This window comes from Vigna radiata, chromosome 8 (assembly GCF_000741045.1).
Source record: "Vigna radiata var. radiata cultivar VC1973A chromosome 8, Vradiata_ver6, whole genome shotgun sequence".
NCBI classification, from domain to species: Eukaryota; Viridiplantae; Streptophyta; class Magnoliopsida; order Fabales; family Fabaceae; genus Vigna; species Vigna radiata.
The window spans coordinates 40,068,858-40,086,493 of NC_028358.1; the positions used below are offsets into that span (position 1 = coordinate 40,068,858).

At 29.6% G+C, this 17,636-nt stretch overlaps 1 protein-coding gene across 1 annotated transcript; it reads left to right on the top strand.

Moving 5' to 3' along the window:
* Nucleotides 1-10,573: 10,573 nt before the first annotated feature.
* LOC106772609 (ABC transporter C family member 10) lies at nt 10,574-17,431 on the top strand. Its single transcript, XM_014659119.2, has 12 exons — nt 10,574-10,685; nt 10,796-12,883; nt 13,054-13,374; nt 13,458-13,544; nt 13,679-14,266; nt 14,352-14,516; nt 15,079-15,373; nt 15,504-15,718; nt 15,813-16,118; nt 16,441-16,504; nt 16,592-16,831; nt 17,076-17,431. The coding sequence occupies exons 2-12, from the start codon at nt 10,841-10,843 to the stop codon at nt 17,186-17,188; spliced, it is 4,437 nt and encodes a 1,478-aa protein (XP_014514605.1). The 5' UTR covers nt 10,574-10,685; nt 10,796-10,840; the 3' UTR covers nt 17,189-17,431.
* Nucleotides 17,432-17,636: the final 205 nt, after the last annotated feature.

Consider the following 17,636-nt stretch of genomic DNA (forward strand, 5'->3'; position numbering starts at 1 on the left):
CTTGTAATCCCACCTTTGTTCTATGCGTAAATAGGTGGAAACCATGCAAATTTATGTTGATATTGCATGTTGGCACTGTTAATGTGACCCTGCACAAATATAGTGGGCCAAAACTGGTATGACGTACCCGTTTTCTCTCTATCTAAGCTTGGATTGGACTATATAGCATCATGAGGTTACTTCCTACACCACTCCACATTGTTCTCTGCACCACTATATTTTTAAAAAATTCCAAAACTATCTTTTATATTTAAAAAATCCTACACCTCCACTTGTTTTCTTCATATATATAAAATTTCTCAAACAGATGTTGATATTTGTTAAAGTTTCCGAAAAATCTTTCAATGGATGTCAATATTTATTAAAGAAATTTTTAAGCTTTCAATGAATTTCGAAGTACGTTGAAGTTTTCGAAAATTTCTTCAATGGATATTTTTTGTATGTGATGGTATAAGAAGCAACGTGGGTGGTGCAGGAATAAACCCTCTAACATAATCTTATTAAGGAGATAATAATTTTTGGAAGAACTGAACTTGAAGTATTTCTGATTAACGTAAAGATTAAGATAATTTTACTTTCCTATTGGATACATAAGACAAATAATATATATGATTGTGTAAAGCACTAATCATCAGATAAGAGGGAAATGGAGAGAGATGTAAATGTGAACAAAGAGTTTAATGTTAGTGTGCTTTTTACGTGATCAAGTAAATAAAAACAATTTTAGATGACTTCCAAGATAGTTACTATAAAACTAGTAAACTTCTATATAATATGTATTAAGAGTTATGTAAAGTAATATATATTGCTAATAGGTTCACATTAAACTCATGAAAAAAAAAAAAAGTTAACACTTGATGGCTGTTTCTTCCTGTACCCTATTACATTTCTTCCTCACCCCATTTCTTGCACTCTATTAAATTCCGATATGATACGGGAAGAAAGTGGCACACTTAATAGTTCTTCACCTTGTTCTATGATAGAATTGGGCTGCTGAGATCACTGTGTGCGTCGAATTGTAATGTTTTTTACTGAAAAACAGAGATTGAAGAAGCCGTAGCCTCCTGAAGACTCTCAATTGAATATGCACATTTACAGTAGTGAGCACATGTGGTGTCGCATACAAAACAATGTAGCATCACATCAATACCAAATTAGACAATGAAACAATTTTATATGATGAATGCATTAAAACCAACTTTGCATTTTCTACATTCATATCATGACGATAATGTATGACAAAAAATAAAATGATAATTTTTAAAAAATGTTTTGGGTGTAGATTCTGACCAAACTTAGTTAAAGTTTGATGGATAAAATTCTTAGTATTGTAATAAATACATAATAAAAAGTTTAAACAATCATATATTTTATTTGATTTGTGCTTATAGTTTTTTCAATAGACTTTTCATTAGAATTAGTTTCAACTTCTTTTAAATCTGATTAGTAACATATTTAGATTAAATAAATATTTAGCTAACTCTACTCTACTAATGACCAATCAGTTTTTTTGGTATCAAAACAATCAGTTATATTATTATAATGGGTATGTACCGGTCACCGTTCCTCCATACATACAATAATGTAGGTTTGCCAAACTGCTTCATTGGTATGAAACTGGAACCTTCTTAATTTACAATTGCAGAAGGACAAATTATAGCAGTAGTCAGCACAAGTATCACGCCCCAAACAAAAAACAATGTAACATCACATCAAGAACAAGTTAAATATGTTTCATGACAATGTTGTACATACAGTGAACGCTACGATATTAAAGTTGGGCTTTTTCCCAAATTCTTTTTGACCATGGATTTTCTAAATTCACAAGTTTATAACGTTGTATCAATATGTTAAAAAAAAGGAAAAGAAAAGAAAATATAGTGACAGAATTGTATACTCGTATTTAGGAATCATAATGTGCTTCAAATTACAGGGTTTTGGTGTTTATCTCCCTCTGGTTAACAACAATATTTGTCTATATGTTTTGTTAATTTTAATTTAATTTTTATATTTTTATATAAGAAAAATAAGTTCTCTAACTTGTTTAAATATCTGGATTGACTCTTTAATTTATAATTCTTTCGCTAATATAGTAAAACAGTTACATATTTTTAGAAGTTATAATTATTTTCTTGATTTGAAAATACAAAATAAAAAGTTTGACTAAGAATATAAGATAAAAACTATTTTTTATTATTTTCAGCCATCCAACTCTACATTATGTAAATCCTATTTTTAATATATATGGTTAAGAGTTGTTTAAAAAATAAGTTTTTTCATACGAAATAAAAAAAAACAAATGAATTTAAATAATAAGTTCTTACAATTGCGTCAAATTAAATGTTTTCATTTATATTTTTTGAGTGATTGTGAAAACTACAAATTCTATTTGTTTGGCATTATTAGAGACATAAGTACAATAATTAGAGGGATAAGGTTGGTTTTGAGTGTATTAGGTAGCAAAGTAATGCAATTTAGTCGTATAATAATTGGTTACAAGGAAGAATGCATGAACACCAAAAGAGAGATCTATCTCCCCTCTCCCAACATGGGTTACGTAAGTGCTTACTCAACCTCAATACATATAAATCAATAGATAGCTAAGATGAATAAAATTTAATACACGTAAAATTATAATTTAACACTTAATTAATAAAATATATTTTTTATATACAGTTTTTAATGATGTTACCCCTCTATGTATATTTATCGGACATGAAATTGTGTTTATTTTGATGATACGATTGAGAAGAAATGAGTGACAAAATGTGCGTACGTCTCAATCAGTGAACTACGTCCAACCTAATTCAAATTTATTATTGTAAATTTGACCATTATAGATAATATCAAATATGGTTGGATGTGGATGGATAATGGGTCCAGATTTAAGTTATAAAGAAGAAAGTGAGTCATCAACCACAAAAGAATGTATCAGCGGCTGACATTCCACAAACTTAACCACCGTTTTAAATCCACTGCAAAACTTTTTATTTTATACTCAAATCACGAATCGGGTCGAATATCCAGAATCTGTAATTTAAATTTCCACCGTTTAAACCTACTTTAATCCAAATATTTATATTAAAATAACCGGAATTCCTATAACCCGACCCAGACCTCTATTTTTCCATTAATGGTTTCTGAAAAGTGAGTGATTATAAAAAAATTGGAAGAAGCTTTGTAGTGATGGATGAAAGAAGGAAGAGATGGTAGAAGGTAGAAGAATAATGTGTTCCCCATATTCTTTTATGGGTCCAAAAGACTTTCTTTTGTCGGTGGTTCTGCAAATCGTAATTGGAAACAAGGAGAAAAAGAAAGATAGTGGAGAGAATATAAAATAGTAAAAAGAATGTTAAGAAAGTGTACGGAACTCAGTACCCATGAAGTAGCTCAATCTTCACTTTTTCACAAATTTCTCAACTTTTCCTTTTTTTAATAAAAAAAAATATTGTAATTATTATTTAAAAAGAAAAACTGAAGTCAGTTTTTCATTTTAATTAATTTACATTTTCTTAAAATGATTTAATTTGATTATTTTGGTTAATACTGTATCAATGAGGTTAAAATTAGTATCACTGATCAATTTATAATTATTTTAAACATTTTATTTTTTGTTTTAAATTTTTTCATGTGTCATGTGGAATGATTAGTGTGATATCACGTGAATAGAGTGTCCATTTGATTATTTTTTGTTTATTAAATCTAATTTAGTTTCAATTTTTTTTAAAATAAATAATATTATTTCTTTTTAAATTGGAATAATTCTTTTTTATAAATTTTATACTATTATTTTTAGTAAAATTCAGTTTTGTTAAATATTTTAAAATTATCTTTAAAATTATGTTAATTAGAGTTTGAACTGATTATTCAATCTAATATAAAATGGAATACAAATATATATTTTCTTAAGATTTAAGCATTAACTCTACATTATTGTTATTATTATTATATATTTATATTGTGATTTATCTTAAAATAAATATTTAATTTTAATATTTTTTATAATAGATTAAATACGTTTTTAATTTCTTAATTTTTAACTAAAACTAAAATTAATCTCTTTGAAAATTTTGTTTAACGTTTCAAATGCGTTCTCAACTAATATTAAAAAAAGTCATATCAAAAGATATATAATTTAAATTTTATCATAAAGTATGTTTAAAATATTAAATAAAATTAATAAAATTTGATTAAAAATTAAATCTATACATTTATTGAATAGAAAAACTAAATTATGTTAATGTTTCAAAGAAAACTAATTTTAATTTCACGAATTAAAAATATATTTAAGCCTTTTGTAATTGTTGTCTCTCTCTCAAAAATTATTTGTTTGTTTCAATTTGATATAAATTTTAAAGTTAATTAATTTTAATATATTTTTCCAAATATTTAATAAAAAATTAATTTTAATAGAAATACAAAAAATAAATATTTGTCTCAATTTGAATAGTAAGAGAGACGGTTTTTTTTATTTTTACAAAAATTGAAATTAAATTAAATATAAAAAACGAAGATATAAATCAAATTAAGACTTTGCCCATAAAAAAAAATTACAAGTTAACAAGTGACAGTAACTTTAACAACGTTTGAACATTATTGACAAAAATAATCCAATTAAATTATTTTGAAAAAGTCAAAACAATGGAGAGAAAAAAAACTAAAAAAAATGGACTTGACATTTTTCAACCAAAATAAAGATCAACAGAATAATAAAAAAAAAAGGACTCATTAGTTTTAAATCATATAAAAAAAAGCTTAATCAGATTTAGATATTCACAACATTTTTTGAATCCTGGAGTATATTCATGCATAAGAAAGCTATTCGCATAATAAAGCCTACAAGTTAACAATTTCTTATTTTCCTTTTTTTATTTTTATATTTAAACAAGTTATTCTTCTTTATTTAAACTTTGTAGCATAAATAAAATTAAATATTAAATGAAATTAGATTTTGATTTAATAGAAAGTTGATAAAAAGATATTCTGTTCACAGGTTCATGATTAAAATATAAAAGTATTAACAATGGTAATCATATTATTCATAATTACTTATAATTTACTGTTTGCTGTATCCTTTTTATGTCCAATAGAGAGATTCTTTGGTATTTTGTGTAGTATACTACCTTCACTTTCTTTTTCTTTACACTCCAAAGCTTGCTTTCTTTCTTTCTTTTCCTCTTTTGTTTTCCTTTAATAGTCCCAAAGCTCTCTTTCTTTCTATTTTTCTTTCTTTAATATTAGATGAACAAACTACTAAAGGATATGTTGAGCAAAACTATTTTTTTATTATTTAAATTAGTAAATAAATTATTTTTTAGTTAATAAAGTAATTTTTTGGGTATTAATTAATGTTTATAAATTAATTAAACAAGTTAGTTGTCATCTTATTGACCTTAAACACTCGTAATGAAATTTATTTTAATAATTAAACAAATTATAAATAAAAACTATGATTTTGAAGAAGTTAGTATGAGAGATTTTGAATAGAAATATTTGAAGAAGTTAATATAATTTATAAAGAATATTTTTCTTGTAAAAAACGTTATTAAAAAATATCATCATATATAATAAGTTATTAGAGAGAGAAACACAGAAGCAAAGGCTAAACCATGTTTAATGTGATCAGAAGCGACTTCATCTTTTTAAATAAAAAATTCCAAACTTTGCAAATTAAAAAAAAAGGAGAGATTTTAAACCAATAATATGGTTTAAAAAATCCAAAAATTATTTTCTGTCTTTATTCAATACCAGCAATATTTATAAGAAAAAGGTAACTAGAAGCTTACAATAAATAAATGTGCAGTAAACATAGATACTAAAATGCACTAACTTTAGTAGACAGAGATCTATTTGAATATTTGATGGAACCCAATTGAGTTGAGAACGCAAATACCTTGAGAGGAATGTTACCACAACTATATATATATATATATATATATATATATATATATATATATATATATATATATATATATATATATATATATATATATTATTTTTTTTTTCTAGGGTATGATTATGATAATTAACATTAGGCTGCAAACCAACTTACTAAATTACTTATATTTTTAAAGGTTATCTTTATTTAGTTTTAATATAATCGATTGCATAATAAGCACCTAATAATTTTATTTATTTATGCAATAATTATTATAAAAAATAATTTATTATTATATTATTTATGTATTTATTATAAGTATTATTTTATGCGTAACTACATATACTATTTCTTAATTGATTTTACGAAAATAAGGTGAGCAAGAAAGAAAATTTGAATCCATAAAAACAAGATGAAAGTTTGGAAATAAAAGAACGTGTGGTGTAAATATCTTTTCATACAAAGATGAATAGTAATGCAAAAAATAACACAAGATAATTTGTCATATGTTTTTTTAATCACAACAATTCACATTAAAAATAATCACATAATTAACTATAAAATCAATTTCTTTAAAATATAAGAAACAAAATTAGATCACAAAATATTAAATCACAGTATATGAATAAAAAAAATATATGGTAAATGAATTATACTAAAAAAAGTTATTATTTTTTGTAATTCTTTTAATTAGAATTACTTAATTTTTGACTTTGTTACTTTACCTGAAATCAAAGTCAAAAAGTAAAGAGAAAAGAGAAATAGAATAAATAAATGAAAAGCAAAAGAGTTAAAAGCATTGGCACCCAAAAAGCCTCGATCAAAGCAACAAATTCGCCTCAAACTAAACAAATATAAATTTAAGGGAGGGAGCTATCATTTTCACACAATAAATCATATATGATCTTAAAGTTTCGGATTTAATAATTTTTTTACAATAAAACATGTATTACTAGGTTTAATTAAATTAAATTTTTAAAAAATATTTAAAACAGATCAATCATAAATTATTTAATATAAATTATAAAATAATTATAAAAAAAAATTTAAAATCTTTTTTTTCTTAAAATTTGGGATTGAGATAGGTATTCGCATTTTATTTGTTGTTTTCTTTTCAATGCCATAAATTCAAGAACTAAAGTTTACAAGTTAACATTGGTACAAACGTTGACAATGAATAAGGAACAAAATGAGAATTGAGTTGGGAGATAAGAAACAAAATTAAACTTAATTAGGCACAAAATTCCATGTGACTTGCTTCGAATGTTGGGTCTGCTTTAGTATTGTTTGCCATGCTTGCTAATAATATATGCTACTCCACTTCTCTTTTCTCCTATGATTCATATATAATATAAAATGCTCTCCTATGTTGTTGGGTTTTGCATGCATGTACATATAATTTATAGGTTCATTCAAACCAATCTACTCCTCTTTTTATTATTATTTTCATCACCACCATTCTTTAACTATTCATACAAAACAACCCAATCAAACATGTTTACATGTACAGTAGTAATGCCACTATGTATTTATTTTTTATTTGGTTCTCTTTCACCGTGATGTCGAAAAATATTAAAATATGTAAACTTTAAGTTTAATCTAATTATATAAAATATGTTTATATATATATATATATATATATATATATATATATATATATATATATATATATATATATATATGATGTTGAAAGTTCTACGTCGACTAGAGATAAGGCCAAATTATGATATATAATTGAGGTGCAAACCTCACCTTACAAGCTGGTTTTATAGGATTGAGTTAGGCTTAAAACTCATCTTCTAACATGGTACCAAAACCAGGTTAAAGCCTATCCTAACGAGTTCTAAGTAGGTATTTCTGTTTCTATTTCACCCGTTGTTGGGTCGGACATTTCTATTTCTATTCCACCCGTTGTCGACTCTTATTAGACCATCCAATTTCTACTACCACATACGAAATGCTTATATATATGACTATAATTTGAAAAAATAGATTTTAAGTTTAACTTAATTTTTAAAAATGAACTTATATGATGATTTTTTTTATTCAATTTTGATAAGAGTCTTTCAATAAAATAATTTTAATTTCTTTTGTCTTCTGTAGGTTTATATAATATAGATCAATGTAAATAGCAAATATGAGCGTTATCTCGAGCACCATCACTTACGAATACTATGTACAAGTCTAGTGAAAAGGAAAAGTGTCGTATGAGAAAACTTATAAAGTATTGCTATTATTCATGACAAATCATGCACATTGCAGTATTTTAGAGGAAAATGATTACAGGGTAGATCATACTGCTATTATAATGATTCTATAATAATTAACTTAAAAGTCATAGATTTTTAACTAACTATTAGTGTGATTTTTTTTTTTTTTTGAAAAAGGACATGACCAACTGGTTACAAGTGGGAGTTTAAAATCCTAAACCCTAAAGATAAATAAAAATATCATCTTTGGAGTTGCACTCTTAAAAAATAAGTTTTAACAAACCACATATTACAAAATACTATGTGGGATTTTGTTTAAAAATTAAATTATATTAAATTAATTTGTACCAATTGATTTTTAATATGTTATAGTATTTATCATTTTATATTAAATTTAATCTTGCAGTTATTTTCATTAATTTCTATGAAAACATAATTGGAAAATGAAAATCCAAATAACCAACCTACTGCAAATTGAATATAATCACAGATTAACTTAATTATAAGTGAATTAGAAGGAAAAATGTTTTTTAAATTAATTTTAAATTTATAAAATAAAATTCAAAGATTTATATATATTCTGACACCGATCAAATTGAATTATTGAAGGATCCATTTTACTTTACCCACAGAAAGCTACAGTAAAAAATGACATTTAATATCGAAATACCAAAAAAACATAACATTAATATATGAATATTCGTTGCATTTAAGTCTAAAATGTTATAAACTAACAATATAAATTTAATCATTAATTTGTAAAACTGAATATTTTTATATGGTTCTCAAAAAAATATATTAAGATTTTCTCACACAAGTCGAACTCAAACTTATTATAGTGGTTTTTTGCCCATTTACAAGAAATCTACACAATTGCAGAATATTCTAAAAGATGTTTTTGATATTACAAGTAATATTTTAAGTGAAAATAAAACTGCTACAGTCTTTTGCAATATTATATTTTGGCTAAAAGTGATGTAGTCAGTTTGATCTTTTTTGGAATTTTGGTATTCTGGAGACGAAAATGTGTGTGATAGATGATTCTCCAATTGCTTTTATTTCTTCAAAAGTATATATATATTTTTAATTATACATCGATATAAAAAAAATGAGTTGTTAGGAAGTCTTAGAGAAATTAAAAAAAAAAATATTTTAAATTTTCATCGGTTTTTTTGACTAGGACGAAGAAGATGCGCGAAAATTTTAATTTGGTTCTATTAATTAACGTTCTCAGTACATAAAAAGAAAATTAACTTTTTAAGGAAGGCGTCTACAGTTTATAAGATTAAGTTGTCTCAATCAAATTGAATTTCAAATATTGTTTTTCAGATTTTTAAAAAAAATGGAGAGAATAAAAAGCTTTTAGAAATTAGTTAATTTTGAAATTATCTCTTTTGTAACTTAGCCGATTGAATGATGAATTCGGTGGTTTGGTCCTTTTTCTGGAGATGGAAAAGCATTTTCCTTCTTTTAGCCTCCATTACCAACGTACACGTAAAATGATGGAAGACAATGCCACAAACCGACCACAAGTCTAAATAATTATTATTACTATCCCAACTTGACAGTGACTAATTATTTAACACAAACGAAAAATTGCGATGATTTTTGACGCCATATAACTGAATTATTCACCTTCTTCTCATTATGCAGTCGAAGCCAGAATTTACATTCCAAATAACAAATTAAACACACATCCGCTGTTTCTGGGAACAACACATTAAGATGCAGACAAATAAAACGGTGAAAAGGAAAGGAGAAATGTTACTACTACTATTACCATGTTTGTTCTATAAATGCAAAGATTCTTTGTACCACCCGCAAACCCGTCATTTCGTGTTTTGTCTATCTCTTCTTCTTGTTCTTCCACACACGCTTCTTTATAATTCGGCTTCACTCCATTTAATGCAAATTTATGCACCATTTATGTCTCTATCTCTTTCCTGATCATGCATGTATGCATGTTATGCTTTTCTGCTCGATTCAGCTATAATATATACAGGGACTCAAGGACCACGTTTGGTTAAAGCTCCTTTTGCTTCTTTTCTTTATTAAGGCACACACTTCGCTCTTCAATCTTACACATGATTCTTCCCTTTCCGCCTTTTTCTCTCTGAAGGGAATGCTTTTGTGTGAGTTGGCAACTTTGACGGGATCACAATTATTCACTCACAATTATGTACAAAAATTTAACTCTCAGTCTAAGTTTCACGTTAAAAATGAAAAAAAATTAATTGTTTTTAAAAGATTTTGATTTCAAATTGATATCAAATTGATATACTTAGGTTTCATTACTATTGTATATCTCGAAAGCTCCATCATTATGAACACATTTCTTTTGTAACTTTTCATGCATTTAAAGGACCATCTCACAAGTAACTCTCCAGAAGCACATGCTGCTCACTATAGGGTTCTTGTAAACACGCGTTGCTCTCTCGGTGTGAGGTTTGCATGCCAATATCATATATATACCTCTCGTCATTGTACTTCATCTATACTCTAACTGCATATGCAAATGTGCTTTCTCAAATTGATCATTCGTGTGTGCTCAGACTTCAGCTTATATTGATTTGTATTCAAAGCTGCTTATAATAAATGTATTAGCAGAAGAACTTTGTCGAGTGTGTTTCTTTTTTCAAAACCTTGCCTTGTTCATGATCTCTTTTTCTGTTTTTCTTTTTTTTTTTTATGCCTGTTGATGTTACAGAACAAGGAGAGCGAGGTTTTGAGCAGCAACTAGAAGGCAAATAAAATGGAGAAGTTTTGCAGTATGTTTTGTGGGGAAGCTGGTTGTTCAGTGCCAGGAGGGAATCCTTGCATTTATGATTTTGAGTTTCTGAAAGATCCATCCTCGTGTATCAACCATTTGCTATTCATTTGCATTGATGTGTTGCTGCTGGTCATGATCTCATTTGCAATCCTCAAGAAGTCATCAGAGAAACCATCTCAGGGTGTAATCAGAGTGCAAAATTATTCCAAATTGCAGCTAGTGTCTGCCATAGCCAATGGCTCTCTGGGGCTGATACATCTGTGCTCAGGCATTTGGCTTTTAGAGGAGAATCTGAGGAAGGCACAAACTGTTTTTCCTCTTGATTGGTGGATGCTAGAATTCATTCAGGGATTCACTTGGTTGCTGCTGGGTTTTACAATAAGTCTTCAGCTGAAAAAACTTCCTAGAGCATGGTTATTTATGTTTTCTATCGTAATCTTCTTGGTTTCTGGTATTCTCTGTGTTTTATCCTTGATTTATTCAATTGATAACAGAAAACTATCCCTGAAAATAGTTCTAGATGTTTTATCTTTTCCAGGGATAATTCTGTTGCTATTATGCATTTACAAGGAATCTAAGTACAGAGACACCGATAGAGAAAATAATGGAAGTCTGTATACCCCTTTAAAAGAAGAGACCAATAAAGTTGACTCTGATAGTTATGTTACACTATTTTCAAAAGCTGGATTCTTCAGCAGGATGTCATTTTGGTGGATGAATCCGTTGATGAAAAGGGGTAAGAAGAAAACACTTCAGGAAGAGGATATTCCAAAGTTGAGCGAAGCAGATCAAGCAGGAAGTTGTTATTTTCTGTTTCTAGACCAATTGAACAGACAGAAACAGAAAGAACCATCATCGCAGCCATCAGTTTTGACGACAATATTTATGTGCTACTGGAAGGAGATTTTGATATCAGGATTATTTGCTTTGTTAAAGGTGATCACTCTCTCTTCTGGCCCTTTGCTTCTGAATTCCTTTATATTGGTTGCTGAGGGTCATGGGAGTTTCAAATATGAAGGCTATGTCTTGGCCATATCACTAGTCTTCACAAAGATCATAGAATCCTTATCACAAAGGCAGTGGTACTTCCGCACCAGACTCATTGGTATTAAAGTTAGATCATTGCTCATTGCCGCAATTTATAAAAAGCAACTAAGGTTGTCTAATGCTGCAAGATTGACGCACTCTGGTGGTGAGATAATGAACTATGTGAATGTGGACGCCAATAGAATTGGAGAGTTTCCCTATTGGTTTCACCAAACGTGGACAACAAGCGTTCAGCTATGTATTGCATTGGTGGTGCTTTTCCGTGCTGTTGGACTGGCAACATTTGCCTCATTGGCGGTGATAGCTCTAACTGTGCTCTGCAATACTCCACTTGCTAAGTTGCAGCATAAGTTTCAGCGAAAACTTATGATGGCACAAGATGAGAGATTGAAGGCCACTTCCGAGGCTCTTGTGAGCATGAAGGTGTTGAAGCTATATGCGTGGGAAACCAATTTCAGAAATGCAATTGAAAAGTTGAGGGATGTGGAACTGGAAAGGTTGTCTGTGGTGCAACTGAGAAGGTCATATAGCAACTTTCTCTTTTGGGCCTCACCTGTTTTAGTCTCTGCTGCTTCCTTTGGGGCATGTTACTTGCTTAATGTTCCTTTGCATGCAAATAATGTTTTCACTTTTGTAGCAACTTTACGCCTTGTTCAAGATCCTATTAGAACAATTCCTGATGTAATTGGAGTGGTCATTCAAGCAAAAGTTGCATTTGCAAGGATTGTAAAATTTCTTGAGGCGCCTGAACTGCAAAGTGAAAATGCTAGGAGAGGTTTTAGTGACAATAAGAGGGGCTCAATTTTGATCAATTCCGCTAACTTTTCATGGGAAGATAACTTGTCAAAACCAACACTGAGAAACATAAATTTGGAGGTTAGACCAGGGAAAAAAGTAGCAATCTGTGGAGAAGTTGGCTCAGGAAAATCAACCCTTTTAGCAGCAATTCTCAGAGAAGTTCCTATTACTCGTGGAACTGTAAGTTTTAACCTCTTGTATGCTTACATAAAACACTGCAATAACTTGTGAGAGCTTAAGTAGTTTCTAGCACATAACTTAAATTTAAGGGTATTTTATTCCCATCTCCATTTCAGTATAGATTTCAATATTGTACTAATATATAACTGATTTTCTTTTTCGAATTACAGATTGAAGTTCATGGAAAATTTGCCTATGTTTCTCAAACAGCATGGATACAGACAGGTACAATACGTGAGAATATATTGTTTGGAGCAGCCATGGATGCTGAAAAATATCAAGAAACAATCCATAGGTCTTCACTGATGAAGGACCTTGAGTTGTTTCCACACGGTGATCTCACTGAAATAGGGGAGAGAGGGGTCAACCTGAGTGGAGGTCAGAAGCAGCGAATTCAACTTGCTCGCGCTCTTTATCAGAATGCTGATATTTATCTCTTGGATGATCCATGCAGTGCTGTTGATGCACACACTGCTACAAACTTGTTCAATGTAATGGGAAAAAAAAACACCAGTTCTTCATATACCATATTTATGTTTGCCTTTTATTGATAGACGCCTTTGAAACTTCACAGGATTACATCATGGAAGGACTTGCAGGGAAGACAGTCTTGCTTGTGACTCATCAAGTTGATTTTCTTCCAGCCTTTGATTCTGTTTTGGTAATTTTCTCAATCTTAAAAGACATCGATCATGTGAATTCTAATTAATGACTTTAGATTTGTTGTTTCGATTCAAAAGTTATGTTTTTTTGTTTGTTTAAAGCTATGAATGATAACAAGATGTTTACTTACAGTTGATGTCGAATGGGGAAATCATAGAAGCTGCTCCTTATCATCATCTGTTGAGTTCAAGCCAAGAATTTCAAGACCTTGTTAATGCTCACAAGGAGACCGCTGGTTCTGAGAAACTAGTGGATGTCAGTTCTTCTAGTAGAAATTCAAATACTGTTACAGAGATTAGTAAAATAGAAATGGAGAAGCAGTGTGAAACATCAGAAGGCAGTAAATTAATAAAGAAAGAGGAGAGGGAGAAAGGAAACAGAGGGTTCAAACCTCACTTGCAGTATCTAACTCAGAACAAAGGATATATATACTTCTCTGTGGCTTCTATTTCTCACCTTATTTTCACAATTGGCCAGATATTTCAGAACTTATGGATGGCTTCCAGTGTTGACAACCCTTATGTCAGCACATTAAAATTGATTGCAGTGTACTTGTTGATTGGGTTTATTTCTGCATGTTTCTTGTTCATCAGAAGTCTTGTTGTGGTTGCTATGAGTATTCGAACATCAAAATCTTTACTTTTACAGCTACTGGACTCCCTTTTTCGTGCACCTATCTCATTTTATGACTCCACACCTTTGGGAAGGATTCTTAGTAGGGTAAACATATCAAATAATATTTTTTTTTCCTTGCTGTGAAATGAAATGAAAATTTTAATATTTTTAATATTATCTCCTTGTTCAGGTCTCCTCAGATCTAAGCACTGTTGATCTCGATGTCCCATTTGGCCTTATTTTTGCTGTGGGAGCTACTGCAACTTGTTATTCAAATCTTGCAGTTATAGCAGCCATTACTTGGCAAGTCCTGTTTATCTCTGTACCAATGCTTTACATAGCATTTCGCTTGCAGGTATAACACATTCTTTGATTTAACCATGTAATAGTATCATAGATTACTTTTATTTGATAGTTATTAAAAATATTTTAAAAATATAAATACATATACTTTTTATTCTATATTATATTATAAATTATGTGTTTATCATTTTATATATAATTAAAGAAGGTACACAGATAATATATAAGAAATACAAAATGAAAGTTCTGTGATTGATTACCTTATTTAAATAATAAAAAATATTATTTAAAATACCCTAAAAATTAACAGTAAGTTATAAAGTTTAATTTTAGGTCATTTTCTTATTAAAGAAAATAAGAAATATATTACTTAATTGAATTATATATCTAAAAATAATCTAACTCTCTTTATTTAAAATATTTTAATTTTCTTAACTAAAAAACATAAAAAAAATGGTAGGAATCTAAACTTACGTAAAAAAATTGCAGTCTAAAATTAAAGGAGATCATATTCACAGGATTAAGAAATTATGTAAGCTTTTATTATGCATAACTGTGTTAATACAAAATATTGTTTGCTGGAAACATAGTCTAATAAGAATGTTATTCTGTAGAGATATTACTATGCCACTGCAAAAGAATTGATGAGGATGAATGGCACGACAAAATCTTATGTGGCTAATCATCTTGCCGAATCTATTGCTGGAGTTGTGACAATAAGGGCTTTTGAAGAGGAGGGTCGTTTTTTTGCTAAGAATCTTGATCTGATTGATGTCAATGCCAGTCCTTACTTTCATACCTATGCAGCAAACGAATGGTTGATGCTAAGGTTAGAAACAATAAGTGCAGTGGTTTTTGCATCTGCTGCACTCTGCATGGTGGTACTTCCACCTGGGACTTTCAACTCTGGTGAGCCTTCAGTTTTTTCTATCTTTGAAATTAATGTCACTGTATGTGTTCTGTAATAGCTTACACATTATGTTCATTGTCTCACCAAACTTTAACATTCTATCTTATGCATGTATTTTCTGTATTTCAGGGTTTATTGGCATGGCTCTCTCATACGGCCTTTCATTAAACTCTTCCCTAGTGTTTTCAATTCAAAACCAATGCACTCTAGCAAATCAAATCATATCAGTGGAGAGGCTAAATCAATACATGCATATACCAAGTGAGGCCCCAGAAGTGATAGAAGGAAATCGTCCACCTACTAATTGGCCAGCTGAGGGAAAAGTAGAAATTCATGATTTGAAGGTAATAAAGTGACTAGCTTCAAGTTTCTTGTTTTGAAAATTAGGTGGGACTTGATCACTGAGACACATGATTTGTTTGATGAAATACCAAACAGATAAGGTACCAGCCTGATTCACCACTAGTATTGCGTGGGATCACATGCACGTTTGAAGGAGGGCACAAGATTGGTGTTGTTGGCAGAACAGGAAGTGGAAAGTCCACTCTTATAGGGGCCCTATTCCGTCTGGTAGAACCTGCTGGTGGGAAAATAGTAGTTGATGGCATAGACATTTGTTCTATTGGACTTCATGATTTGAGGTCACGCTTTGGTATTATACCTCAGGATCCTACTCTTTTCAATGGAACAGTCAGATACAATTTGGACCCCTTATCTCACCACTCTGATCAAGAGATATGGGAGGTAACAATTAATAGTATCATAGTTTTCAACATGTACATTAAGTCTGTTTGGGAAAACTTTTTCATGAGCCTTTATAGCAGAGGAAATTAGAAAGATAAATTGAATTTCAGAAGTTAAAATCAACTTTTATAATCTGCACCCTAGTTGTTTGATAAGTTCAAGATAACTTACATCAAAATTAAGTTCACAAATTGATTTTAGTTTATAAAAGAACTAGATCCATGTTTTGTTCTTATTTCTTTCCTGCATGAAAAAGTTGATTCTGGTAGTTTATCTTTTCTCTGATTTGCTGAAGTGGACTAGTTGTTGCTTGCATGTGAAGGTTCTTGGGAAATGCCAGCTGAGAGAAGTTGTTGAAGAGAAAGAAGAGGGGTTGGATTCTTCAGGTACACTTTCAAGCTTCCTTGAAACAATATTACAGAAATGAAGCCTTGCTTGATTAACTAATTGCTAGTGATGAAACTATTTTGCAGTTGTGGAGGCTGGGGCAAATTGGAGCATGGGGCAACGACAGTTATTCTGCTTGGGGCGTGCCCTTTTGAGGAGAAGTCGGATACTGGTGCTTGATGAAGCAACTGCATCAATTGATAATGCAACTGATTTGATTCTACAGAAAACAATCAAGGCAGAGTTTGCAGATTGTACTGTAATCACTGTAGCGCACAGAATACCAACCGTGATGGACTGCACTAAGGTTGTGGCCATCCATGAAGGTATGTTGCATCTTATTTACCTCTAGACACAAGTTTTCATATTAATCCATATACCTTGCTAATGTTGACCTCAAACCATCCTAAGTCGACCAGGTTGGTTGCAAATGAGATGAGATGTTCTCCTAATCATTTGGTTTGATAGAGAGAAAATATGAGGTGTTTGATTGAGCATTTTAAGAAGATAATAAAAGATTATTTGATCTTGTTTACTATGAAAAAGAAAATTGAGTGACTGTTTTTTCAGGAGAATTGGTGGAATATGACGAGCCAATGAAGTTGATGAAGAGAGAAGAATCACTGTTTGGACAGCTTGTGAAGGAATACTGGTCTCATTTGCAGGCAGCAGAATCACACTAAAGCTAGAAATGTTTTCTTTTTATGCATCTCGTGTGTTCATAGGTGTTAAAGAGACTTGTTGTCTATGATACGAGTCAATTTACTCCAACCAAATTAAAAAGTGACCTGATTTAGCTCCATACATAATGGATAGGTTGAAGTGAGTTAACTCGTATAAACTTTTTCGTTTTCAAAAGTTTCTTCATATCTTTATTTTCTTATTCTTTGAGTTTGCTGTAATGAATTAGCACGTTGCATTCTCCCTCTTTTTATTTATATTCTTCTTATATTTCTGTACTTTTTTCTTAATTTTTTTTATTAAACTAGATAAACTAACTCGTGAATTCACGTAATTAACCCACAACTTATATTTTTTAATTTATAAAAAAGTTATAAAAATTTATTTTTTTTAAAACCATTTTAGAGGTGTGGCAAATTATTCTTAATGTAAAAAGAATACAAATAATGA